At 38.2% G+C, this 13,825-nt stretch overlaps 1 protein-coding gene across 10 annotated transcripts in view; it reads right to left on the bottom strand.

Moving 5' to 3' along the window:
• stxbp5l (syntaxin binding protein 5L) overlaps window positions 1-7,679 on the bottom strand; it is a 457,116-nt gene extending 449,437 nt beyond the window's left edge. For all 10 annotated transcript variants that reach the window (XM_061926057.1, XM_061926060.1, XM_061926058.1 and 7 more), the window contains exon 1: window positions 7,021-7,679. In XM_061926057.1, coding sequence (XP_061782041.1) covers window positions 7,021-7,194 — 174 coding nt within the window. In that variant the 5' untranslated portion in view covers window positions 7,195-7,679. The remainder of the gene's footprint in view (window positions 1-7,020) is intronic.
• Between the last annotated feature and the right edge of the window lie 6,146 nt (window positions 7,680-13,825).

Below are 13,825 nucleotides of genomic sequence, written 5' to 3'. Positions count from 1 at the left end.
AACTGCCACAGAATCCACTTGATCCACAGCTGTTCCTCAATTGTGAGTCTTTTTGCTGTCGATACCGATAATTTCCGATATCACATTTTAAAGCATTTATCGGCCGATAATATCGGCAGTCCGATATTATCGGACATCTCTAGTCCACAACCTTCTACTATCCACGAGAGGCGTGATTTGTCATCGAGAATGAACTTTCACCAACTCAGAGGCGATGCAGCAGCTCAGCATGTCGACATAGCAGCATAAACTAGTTAGTGATCACCGCGCCACAAAAAGTAGTTCCTTTGCGTTAGTGCTGATAATAACAATATTGCTAATACTTCGAGATGTAAACGTAGTCTTGTTGGCGCTTTTTGGATGTTTTTTTTACGTGATTTTGTGCAAGTCACCTACGCACGCACACACACACATCCTGCTTTGCACAAAGAGCTGGAAAGGATGCGGCGTATTAATACCGACGCCACGTTAGAGCACTCAGCGAGGAAGGCGCAGCTTCCTGCTCTGGACGAGGCGATCACGTTTGCAGCATCCCTTTCTTTTTTGGAGAAAGCGAACCGGCCACTTTGAAAAGGTGGCACCGCCAACAAGCCAAATACTCTCGGGTTCCACAATGAATTATTCACGGCCCCTCGCCGAAATTCAGCCTTTTCTCTTTGGCGCGTGAGGAATAATCGCCGCAGTCAGCTCTGGAAAGCTATAAATACACCTATAACCCCGCCACACCTCCTCCTCCTTCCCCCCGGTGCAAAACACATCAGGGCTGCAGGGTCCCTCTTGTGTGCACTCTGTATGCAAGGCAGGGACGCCGGTTATGTCACCACGCCATTTGTGTGTGCTCGCTGATGCAACACGGAGAGAGTGCTCGTCACCCACTTCCTCTCTGGGCGGGGGGGGAAAGCACACCCATGCACCTATACCGAAACCCAGATTTTTATTTGCCTCATTCTCGTGAGAACCCTGCGTGTGACTAACTATCCAGGACTCGCTGCAGTGTGCACAAACCACCAGCAGGTAGCATCTGTGAGCAGACGATACCGTATCATCTCTTTCGGACAAACTTAAAAAATATTAAAAATGATAATAATAATAATCCACACAATTTACAGTATAATTACGGTTCATTAAAAACGGTTAATTTTACACTACCTGTTTTTGCTCACTATGAAAAAAAACCATGTTTACAAAAAAAAAAAAAAAAAGAAGATTTACGGTCAAAACGCGTCATCTGTGGTTTCCAGGAATTTACATGCAAACTTCACACACAAAGAACCCCTAGCCGGGGAATCGAGCCCAGGACCCTCTCGTTGTGAGGCACGAGCTCTAACCACTGAGTCACTGTATCTAGAATCGGCAAAAAAAATCCCTGTGTTTCCGTGACATGTGAGCGAGTATTTTAACTTTGAAAGCATTTGTACAACCTTTCACTGGCCAACATACAACATGTTCCTTCAAGTGAGCTATGTAATCTTTGTTAAAAAAAAAAAATTAAAAAATGTTTAAAAAACATTTGAAAATGATGAATGGATTTTATAAAAAAAAAATAAAAAAATAAAAATTCTCAATCGAATCGTAATCGGATGAAACCGTTAATCAAGTGAGTACAGTAAAATATTCACTTGTAACATGTTTTTCCTCTGACAAAGACAGAATCGTATAAAAATCATAGCAATTTTCCCTCTAACCTCTAACCACTATGTCACTGTATCTAGAATCGGCAAAAAAAATCCCTGTGTTTCCGTGACATGTGAGCGGGTATATGAGTATTTAAATTTTGAAAGCATTTGTACAACCTTTCACTGGACAACTCACAACATGTTCATGAAATATTGAATTTTCTGTAAAATCCCGGCGGCTGTGGTTGCCAGGAATTCCCTGTAAAACAATTTTTTGCGTCGCCAATCAGCCAATCCTCAGGTGCGTGTCTTTGGAGGAACCCGGAGTACCCGGGGAGAACATGCAAACTCCACACACAAAGAACCCCGAGCCCGGGAATCGAACCCAGGCCCCTCTCACAGTGAGGCACGAGCTCTAACCACTGCGACACTGTATCTAGAATCGGCAAAAAATGCCCGTGTTTCCGTGACATGTGAGCGAGTATTTTAACTTTGAAAGCATTTGTACAACCTTTCACTGGACAACTCACAACATGTTCCTTTGAGTGAGCTATTAAAAATGTGGTTCATTTCCATGCAATTTACAGTCACGATGTATAGGACATTACGTTATGTAGATGTTGAATCCGTATTTTTTACAGTTGATAAGTGTTTTTGTTTCGGGTAAATTACTAGGAAAAAATCTGATACATTTTTAACATGTTTACCAAAAAAACTAGAGTATTTAGGGTGAAATAGCATCATCTGTGGTTGCCAGGAATTTACTCTATAAAATAGTCACGATGTATAGGACATTACGATATGTAGATGTTGAATCCGTAATTTGTACAGTTGATAACTGTTTTTGTTTATAGTAAATTAGTAGGAAAAAAACAGATACACGTTTAACCTGTTTACAAAAAAAACCTGGAGAATTTACGATAAAAATAGCGTCATCTGTGGTTGCCAGGAATTTACATGCAAACTCCACGCACAAAGAACCCCGAGCCCGGGAATCGAACCCAGGACCCTCTCACTGTGAAGCACGAGCTCTACCCACTGCGTCTCTGTAACTAGAATCAGCAAAAAATGCCTGTGTTTCCGTGACATGTGAGCGAGTGTTTTAACTTTGAAAGCATTTGTACAACCTTTCACTGGACAACTCACAACATGTTCCTTCGAGTGAGCTTTTAAAAATGAGCCTTAAATAGCATCATCTGTCGTTGCCAGGAATTCACTCTATAAAATAGTCACGATGTATAGGACATTACGATATGTAGATATTGAATCCGTAATTTTTACAGTTGATAACTGTTTTTGTTTATAGGAAATTAGTAGGAAAAAAACAGATACATGTAAAACTCCACACACAAAGAACCCCTAGCCCGGGAATCGAACCCAGGACCCTCTCACTCTGAGGCTCGAGCTCTAACCACTGCGTCACTGTATCTAGAATCTGCAAAAAAATCCCTGTGTTTCCGTGACATGTGAGCGGGTATATGAGTATTTTAACTTTGAAAGCATTTGTACAACCTTTCACTGGCCAACTCACAACATGTTCCTTCGAGTGAGCTATTAAAAATGAGCCTTAAACGCTCTGAATATGTTAAATAGCTGCGCGCAAGCAGTTCCAACACACGTAAACAAATGTGGTTCATTTCCATGCAATTTACAGTCATGATGTATAGGACATTACGTTATGTAGATGTTGAATCCGTATTTTTTACAGTTGATAAGTGTTTTTGTTTCGGGTAAATTACTAGGAAAAAATCTGATACATTTTTAACATGTTTACCAAAAAAACTAGAGTATTTAGGGTGAAATAGCATCATCTGTGGTTGCCAGGAATTTACTCTATAAAATAGTCACGATGTATAGGACATTACGATATGTAGATGTTGAATCCGTAATTTTTACAGTTGATAACTGTTTTTGTTTATAGTAAATTAGTAAGAAAAAAACAGATACATGTTTAACCTGTTTACAAAAAAACCTGGAGAATTTACGATAAAAATAGCGTCATCTGTGGTTGCCAGGAATTTACATGCAAACTCCACACACAAAGAACCCCGAGCCCGGGAATCGAACCCAGGACCCTCTCACTGTGAGGCACGAGCTCTACCCACTGCGTCACTGTATCTAGAATCGGCAAAAAAAATGCCTGTGTTTCCGTGACATGTGAGCGAGTATTTTAACTTTGAAAGCATTTGTACAACCTTTCACTGGACAACTCGCAACATATTCCTTCAAGTGAGCTATGTAATCTTTGTTAAAAAAAAATAAATTAAAAAATGTTTAAAAACATTTGAAAATGAATGGATTTTATACAAAAAAATAAAAAATAAAAATAAAAAAATTCTCGATCGAATCGTAATCGGATGAAACCGTTAATCAAGTGAGTACAGTAAAATATTCACTTGTACCACGTTTTTTCTCCGACAAAGACAGAATCGTATAAAAATCGTAGCAATTTTCCCCCTCAGAAATCATGTAAATCCAAATAATCCATCACAGACACCCCAAAATATGAAAAAACAATTTAAGGAGAATAATTAAAGTTTTACATGCAGAAAAACAATGTAAAATAGTAGGAGTGTGAATCGATTCGATCTGATTCCGATTCCTGGGGTGAGGAATCAATTCAGAATCAATTGCCGATTCAAACAGACTTTCACAAAATATTATTTGGTATGATAATTGAAATTAAACAATTTGTTACAAGTTATAAAAGTGCCTTTTGGTTGCATGAAAACTGATTTTAAAAAATGTAATTTTTGTAAAAAAAAAAATAAAAATAAAAATAAAAGTAAATAAAAAATTGGAAAATGATGAATGGATTTTATTTAAAAAATTATAAAAGAATTTAAAAAAAATTCTCAATCGAATCGTAATCGGATGAAACTGTTAATCAAGTGAGTACAATAAAATATTCACTTGTAACACGTTTTTCCTCCGACAAAGACAGAATCGTACGAAAATCGTAGCAATTTTTCCACTCAGAAATCATGTAAATCCAAATAATCCATCCCAGACACCCAAAAATATGAACACAAAACCATACTTGCCAACCTTGAGACCTCCGATTTCGGGTGGGGGTGAGGGTGGGGGGGGGGGTGTGGTCCCGGGGGGGGGGCGTGGTTGGGGGCGTGGTTAAGAGGGCAAGAGTATATTTACAGCTAGAATTCACCAAGGCAAGTATTTAATATATATATATATATATATATATATATATATATATATATATATATATATATATATATATAAAACTATATATATAAAAAGAAATACTTGACTTTCAGTGAATTCTAGCTATATATATATATATATATATATATATATATATATATATATATATATATATATATATATATATATATATATATATATATATATATATTTATTTATTTCATTATATATATATAAATAAGAAAAATATTTGAATTTCAGTGTTCATTTATTTACGCATATACACACACATAACACTCATCTACTCATTGTTGAGTTAAGGATTGAATTGTCCACCCTTGTTCTATTCTCTGTCACTATTTTTCTAACCATGCTGAACACCCTCTCTGATGATGCATTCTGTTTCGTTGTGTGCGCAGTTGTGCACTGCACTCTCTAAAAGCCCTAGATGTTATTGTCACATATGCATGTACAGTAGATGGCAGTATTGTCCTGTTTAAGAGTGTCACAACATTGCTGTTTACGGAAGACGAACTGCTTTACGGACGTGAAAACAGGCTGTCGACACGTCACTCAGGTCCGCATGAATTTCGGGAGATTTTCGGGAGAAAATTTGTCCCGGGAGGTTTTCGGGAGAGGCGCTGAATTTCGGGAGTCTCCTGGAAAATCCGGGAGGGTTGGCAAGTATGCACAAAACATAATTTAAGGAGAATAATTAAAGTTTCACATGCAGAAAAACAATGTAAAATAGTAAGAATGTGAATCAATTCGATCTAATTCCGATTCCTGGGGTGACAAATCGATTCTGAATCAATTCCCGATTCAAACAGACTTTCACAAAGTATCATTTGGTATGATAATGAAAATTAAACTTGTTACAAGTTATAAAAGTGCCTTTTAGTTGCCTGAAAACGTACTTTTAAAAATGTAATATTTGTAAAAAAAAAAAAAAAAAATTAAAAAATGTTTAAAAACATTTGAAAATGATGAATGGATATTATAAAAAAAATAAAAAATTAAAAAATTAAAATTCGCAATTGAATCGTAATCGGTTGAAACCGTTAATCAAGTGAGTACAGTAAAATATTCACTTGTACCACGTTTTTCCTCCGACAAAGACAGAATCGTATAAAAATCGTAGCAATTTTCCCCCTCAGAAATCATGTAAATCCAAATAATCCATCACAGACACCCAAAAATATCAACACAAAACATAATTTAAGGAGAACAATTTAAGTTTCACATGCAGAAAAACAATGTAAAATAGTAAGAATGTGAATCAATTCGATATGATTCCGATTCCTGGGGTGACGAATCGATTCAGAATCAATTGCCGATTCAAACAGACTCTCACAAAGTATTATTTGGTATAATAATTGAAATTATAAAATTTGTTAGAAGTTATAAAAGTGCCTTTTGGTTGCCTGAAAACGTACTTTTAAAAATGTAATCTTTGTAAAAAAAAAAAAAATTAAAAATAATGTTTTTAAAAATTTGAAAATGATGAATGGATTTTTTTTTTTTTTTTTTTTTTTTTTATAAAAAAATTAAATAATTCAGAATCAATTCCCGATTCAAACAGACTCTCACAAAGTATTATTTGGTATAATAATTGAAATCAAACAACCTGTTACACGTTATAAAAGTGCCTTTTGGTTCCCTGAAAACATACTTTTAAAAATGTAATCTTTGTAAACAAAAAATTTAAAATAATAATGTTTTTAAAAATTTGAAAATGATGAATGGATTTTTTTTTTTTTTAATTAAAAAATTAAATAATTCAGAATCGATTCCCGATTCAAACAGACTCTCACAAAGTATCATTTGGTATGATAATGAAAATTAAACAACTTGTTATAAGTTATAAAAGTGTCTTTTGGTTTCCTGAAAACGTACTTTTAAAAATGTAATCTTTGTAAAAAAAATAATAATAAAAAATAATGTTTTTAAAAATTTGAAAATGATGAATGGATTTTTTTATTTATTTTTTTATAAAAAAATTAAATAATTCAGAATCAATTCCCGATTCAAACAGACTCTCACAAAGTATTATTTGGTATAATAATTGAAATTAAACAACTTGTTACAAGTTATAAAAGTGCCTTTTGGTTGCCTGAAAATGTTTTTTTTTTTAATGTAACCTTAAAAAAATAAAATAAAATTTGAATTACAATCGGGATGAATAAAAATCGCGATTTTTTTTTTTTTTTTTTTTTTTTTTTTTCCTGCGTGCACCCACCTTACACAGCTGAAAGTTTTCCGACACGAGTGTCTCCAGCACGTCGATCTCCCTGGGGGTGGGCGCCGCCGCCGTGGGCGTCCCGGCCGCGCTGCCGCACGAAGGAGACCCCACGGTGCTGCCGCCGGGGGACGACGTGGTCAAGCCGTCCAGAACCTTCCGAAACTTCTTCATGTCCGTCCTCCTTCTTCGTGCGACACGCAAATACGAACCGTGGCTTTTTTTCCTCCTCCTTCCCCACCCCACGCTCCTCGGTCTTTAGGAACGATCCAGAAAGTCCGACCTCATCCCGGCCGATGTCCTCCCGAATGAATCGGACCGCACGCGCACGCGCGTACCCACGCCGGTGTTGCAGATGCGGGTCCAACTTCCCCGGTGTTCCCTGGTACCCTAAAGTGGGATCCGCGTGGCTCGGAGGAACATCCCCGCGGGTGGGCGACGGTCACGCAGCCATGCTCTGAACACGAGTGGGAAGGCGGGAGAACCAGGATCCACTCGTGACAAATAAACCCCCAAAAAAAACCAAAAAGGGAGTTTTCAGGAGAAAGGCAACGCCGCGATCCACGCCACGGACGCACACGCGCGGTGAGGACGGACGCACACACGCACGCACGCGCACAGACTGGAGCTATCCATGGTGCTGAAAAAGCCTTGGCCAGGCTGGCCACGCCCCCTGCACTATCTCTCTCCCCTCTCTCGCTCCTCTCCTCGCTTTGCATACACACTCGATGTTACATGTTCACACAATTCACACAAGTCTACACACGGTAAACACAAGCAGTGTGCAGATGTGCCTAATATAGACTCTGCTTCACGGTGTTTGTGAAATATTACACACAATGCTGTACACACACATCTTGCACACACACTAGGATTGTGATACACACACGTTCACACTTTACACACACACTAGGGTTGTGATACACACTTTCACACTTTACACACATACTAGGAATGTGATGCACACCTTTTCACACTTTACACACACACTAGTATTGTGATACACACTTTCACACTTTACACACACACTAGGATTGTGATGCACCCTTTTTCACATTTTTAGGGTTGTGATACACACCTTTTCACACTTTACACACACACTAGGATTGTGATACACACATTTTCACACTTTTAGGGTTGTGCTACACACCTTTTCACACTTTACACACACACTAGGATTGTGATACACACATTTTCACACTTTTAGGGTTGTGATACACACCTTTTCACACTTTACACACACACTAGGATTGTGATACACACCTTTTCACACTTTACACACACACTAGGATTGTGATACACAATTTCCACACTTTACACACACACTAGGATTGTGATACACACATTTTCACACTTTACACACACACTAGGATTGTGATACACACATTTTCACACTTTACACACACACTAGGATTGTGATACACACCTTTTCACACTTTACACACACTAGGATTGTGATACACACTTTCACACTTTACACACACACTAGGATTGTGATACACACATCTTCACACTTTACACACACACTAGGATTGTGATACACACCTGTTCACACTTTACACACACACTAAGATTGTGATACACACCGTTTCACACTTTAAACACACTATAGGATTGTGATACACAATTTCACACTTTACACACACACTAGGATTGTGATAGACACATCTTCACACTGTACACACAAACTAGGAGTGTGATACACACATTTTTACTTTTTACACACACACTAGGATTGTGATACACACCTTTTCACACTTTTAGGGTTGTGATACACACCTTTTCACACTTTACACACACACTAGGATTGTGATACACACCTGTTCACACTTTACACACACACTAAGATTGTGATACACACATGTTCACACTTTACACACACACTAGGATTGTGATACACACCGTTTCACACTTTAAACACACTATAGGATTGTGATACACAAATTCACACTTTACACACACACTAGGATTGTGATAGACACATCTTCACACTGTACACACAAACTAGGATTGTGATACACACCTTTTCACACTTTACACACACTAGAATTGTGATACACACTTTTTCAGACGTTTAGGGTTGTGATACACACCTTTTCATACTTTACACACACACTAGGATTGTGATACACACATTTTCACACTTTACACACACACTAGGATTGTGATACACACATGTTCACACTTTACACACACACTAGGATTGTGATACACACCTTTTCACACTTTACATACACACTAGGATTGTGATACACACATTTTCACACTTTACACACACACTAGGATTGTGATACACACCGTTTCACACTTTACACACACACTAGGATTGTGATACACACTTTCACACTTTACACACACACTAGGATTGTGATGCACCCTTTTTCACATTTTTAGGGTTGTGCTACACATCTTTTCACACTTTACACACACACTAGGATTGTGATACACACATCTTCACACTTGACACACACACACTAGGATTGTGATACACACCTTTTCACACACACTAAGATTGTGATACACACCTGTTCACACTTTACACACACACTAGGATTGTGATACACACATCTTCACACTTGACACACACACACTAGGATTGTGATACACACCTTTTCACACACACTAAGATTGTGATACACACCTGTTCACACTTTACACACACACTAGGATTGTGATACACACATCTTCACACTTTACACACACACTAGGATTGTGATACACACCTTTTCACACACACTAGGATTGTGATACACACATTTTCACACTTTACACACACACTAGAATTGTGATACACACCTTTTCACACACACTAGGATTGTGATACACACATTTTCACACTTTACACACACACTAGGATTGTGATACACCCTTTTTCACACGTTTAAGGTTGTGATACACACCTTTTCACACTTTACACACACACTAGGATTGTGATACACACCTTTTCACACTTTACACACACACTAGGATTGTGATACACACCTGTTCACACTTTACACACACACTAGGATTGTGATAGACACATCTTCACACTTTACACACACACTAGGATTGTGATACACACCTTTTCACACTTTTAGGGTTGGGATACACACCTTTTCACACTTTACACACACACTAGGATTGTGATACACACATGTTCACACTTTACACACACACTAGGATTGTGATACACACCTTTTCACACTTTACATACACACTAGGATTGTGATACACACATTTTCACACTTTACACACACACTAGGATTGTGATACACACATTTTCACACTTTACACACACACTAGGATTGTGATACACACATGTTCACACTTTACACACACACTAGGATTGTGATACACACCTTTTCACACACACTAGGATTGTGATACACACCTTTTCACACTTTACATACACACTAGGATTGTGATACACACCTGTTCACACTTTACACACACACTAGGATTGTGATACACACCGTTTCACACTTTACACACACACTAGGATTGTGATACACACCTTTTCACACTTTACACACACACTAGAATTGTGATACACACTTTTTCAGACGTTTAGGGTTGTGATACACACCTTTTCATACTTTACACACACACTAGGATTGTGATACACACATTTTCACACTTTACACACACACTAGGATTGTGATACACACATGTTCACACTTTACACACACACTAGGATTGTGATACACACCTTTTCACACACACTAGGATTGAGATACACACTTTTTCACACTTTACATACACACTAGGATTGTGATACACACATTTTCACACTTTACACACACACTAGGATTGTGATACACACCGTTTCACACTTTACACACACACTAGGATTGTGATACACACATTTTCACACTTTACACACACACTAGGATTGTGATACACACTTTCACACTTTACACACACACTAGGATTGTGATACACACATTTTCACACTTTACACACACACTATGATTGTGATACACACATGTTCACACTTTACGCACACACTAGGATTGTGTAAGACACATCTTCACACTTTACACACACACTAGGATTGTGATACACACATTTTCACATTTTACACACACACTATGATTGTGATACACACCTTTTCACACTTTTAGGGTTGTGATACACACCTTTTCACACTTTACACACACACTAGGATTGCGATAGACACATCTTCACACTTTACACACACACACTAGGATTGTGATACACATATTTTCACATTTTACACACCCACTAGGATTGTGACACACACGTGTTCACACCTTACACACACACTAGGATTGTGATAGACACATCTTCACACTTTACACACACACTAGGATTGTGATACACACCTTTTCACACTTTTAGGGTTGTGATACACACTTTTTCACACTTTACACACACACTACAATTGTGATACACACATTTTCACACTTTACACACACACTAGGATTGTGATACACACCTTTTCACACTTTTAGGGTTGTGATACACACATTTTCACACTTTACACACACACTAGGATTGTGATACACACTTTCACACTTTACACACACACACTAGGATTGTGATACACACATTTTCACACTTTACACACACACTATGATTGTGATACACACATGTTCACACTTTACACACACACTAGGATTGTGATAAACACATCTTCACACTTTACACACACACTAGGATTGTGATACACACCTTTTCACACTTTTAAGGTTGTGATACAAACCTTTTCACACTTTACACACACACTAGGATTGTGATACACACATGTTCACACTTTACACACACACTAGGATTGTGATAGACACATCTTCACACTTTACACACACACTAGGATTGTGATACACCCTTTTTCACACGTTTAAGGTTGTGATACACACCTTTTCACACTTTACACACACACTAGGATTGTGATACACACATTTTCACACTTTACACACACACTAGGATTGTGATAGACACATCTTCACACTTTACACACACTAGGATTGTGATACACACCTTTTCACACTTTTAGGGTTGTGATACACACCTTTTCACACTTTACACACACACTAGGATTGTGATACACACCTGTTCACACTTTACACACAAACTAGGATTGCGATTCACACATGTTCACACTTTACACACACATACTCGTATATATATATATTTATATAAATACATATATCGGTAGGTTGTGAGTTCAAACCCCAAAGACTATAAAAATGGGAGCCATTACCTCTCTGTTTGGCACTCAGCATCAAGGGTTGGAATTGGGGGTTAAATCACCAAAAAGGATTCCCGGGCGCGGCACCGCTGCTGCTCACTGCTCCCCTCACCTCCCAGGGGGTGAACAAGGGTGATGGGTCAAATGCAGAGGACAAATGTCACCACACCTAGTGTGTGTGCGACAATCATTGGTACTTTAACTTGAACTTCCAGGTATATGTACTGTGTGCAGGATTATCAAGCATTTGGTGCTTATACTAACATTTATACTAACATTTATGCAAGAAATGTCATCTAAAAGATGTAAAGTATTACATCGTTCTCAGGTGATGATACATCTTGAGGTGAGTAGTGAGTAAAGATAAGTGAGTAGTCTGTGAATGACTCTGTATTGTTCCTCCAGTGTTTGTTGTTATATTGTGTTGGAGGAAAGCTTAACAAAGTGCTTCAAAACTGACAAGCTGACGAACGTGAGTAAAGCTTCAGTAAATTCCCCACGTGGGTCGATCAGTCTGGGGTACTTCTACAATCGCGGTGAGAAAGACAATCAAGGCTGGAGACCGATCTTTAATATTTGAACAGATTGTCATTAAAGCCAACCGACAAAAACATGAAAAAAACAGTGATTTCTGCTTGTTGTCATCCATTAAGTAAGCCACAAACATTCATCACTTACAGGCACAACTTATTTGTCTTATATTGTGAATGACATGATGGCTTTTCAACATACTATGTAACAGCCAGTGTTGGACATGTAGCTACGCTACGTAGCTAAATTACATTTTCCGGTAGCTTAGCTACTTTTTTAATAAGTAGCTTTTCCTGTAGCTTAGCTACTTTTAGAGGTAGCTTACATCAAAGCTACAAAGAGACAAAATGGACTGCTAATCCAGGCCCCCAAAAAATACAGAGAAAATCCAACGGCCTAGATCAGGGGTCTGCAACCCGCGGCTCCGGGGCCGCATGCGGCTCTTTGATCACTCTGATGCGGCTCAGCTGCATACTTGCGGGGTTTGGTAGCGGGGGTGTATAATGTAGCCCGGAAGAGTTAGGGCTGCATGGGATTCTGGGTATTTGTTCTGTTGTGTTTATGTTGTGTTACAGTGCAGATGTTCTCCCGAAATGTGTTTGTCCATCACGGCACATTCGAGAGAATAGTTGTCCTGAAATTCGTAGTCTGCCGGAAAAATGTATGACGCTATCAAGCGCCATTCATAAAAAACCCGCGGGCCGCACCAACATTCAATTTTCATATTAAGGTGTGGGCCGCATGTCTGAGACCCTTGGTTTATACATAGCACAAAGCAACAAAAATACTTTGTATGCAGTGTTATTTCATTTTAAATTTCCAAAGATTTTTGTGGCTCCAATTGTTTTCTTTAATTTGTGAAACTGGTCAAAATGGCTCTTTGACTGGTAAAGGTTGCCGACCCCTGCCTTAGGAGAAGTTTGTCTAAGTACCATGCCTTTTTTTTTTGGCAAAAATGTCCAAAAACCATTAAAGCAAAGTTTGACGCCGTACCACAGCCACATATTTTGGCGTAGGAAAAATTGGTGCGCAATTTATCATCACCTAAATGTGTTGTGTCTGCAATTTCTACCATGACTC

The sequence above is a fragment of the Nerophis lumbriciformis genome, linkage group LG31 (assembly GCF_033978685.3).
Source record: "Nerophis lumbriciformis linkage group LG31, RoL_Nlum_v2.1, whole genome shotgun sequence".
Classification (NCBI taxonomy): Eukaryota; Metazoa; Chordata; class Actinopteri; order Syngnathiformes; family Syngnathidae; genus Nerophis; species Nerophis lumbriciformis.
The sequence above is the reverse complement of the archived record's forward strand: the minus strand, read 5'-3'. Positions and strand labels throughout refer to the sequence as shown.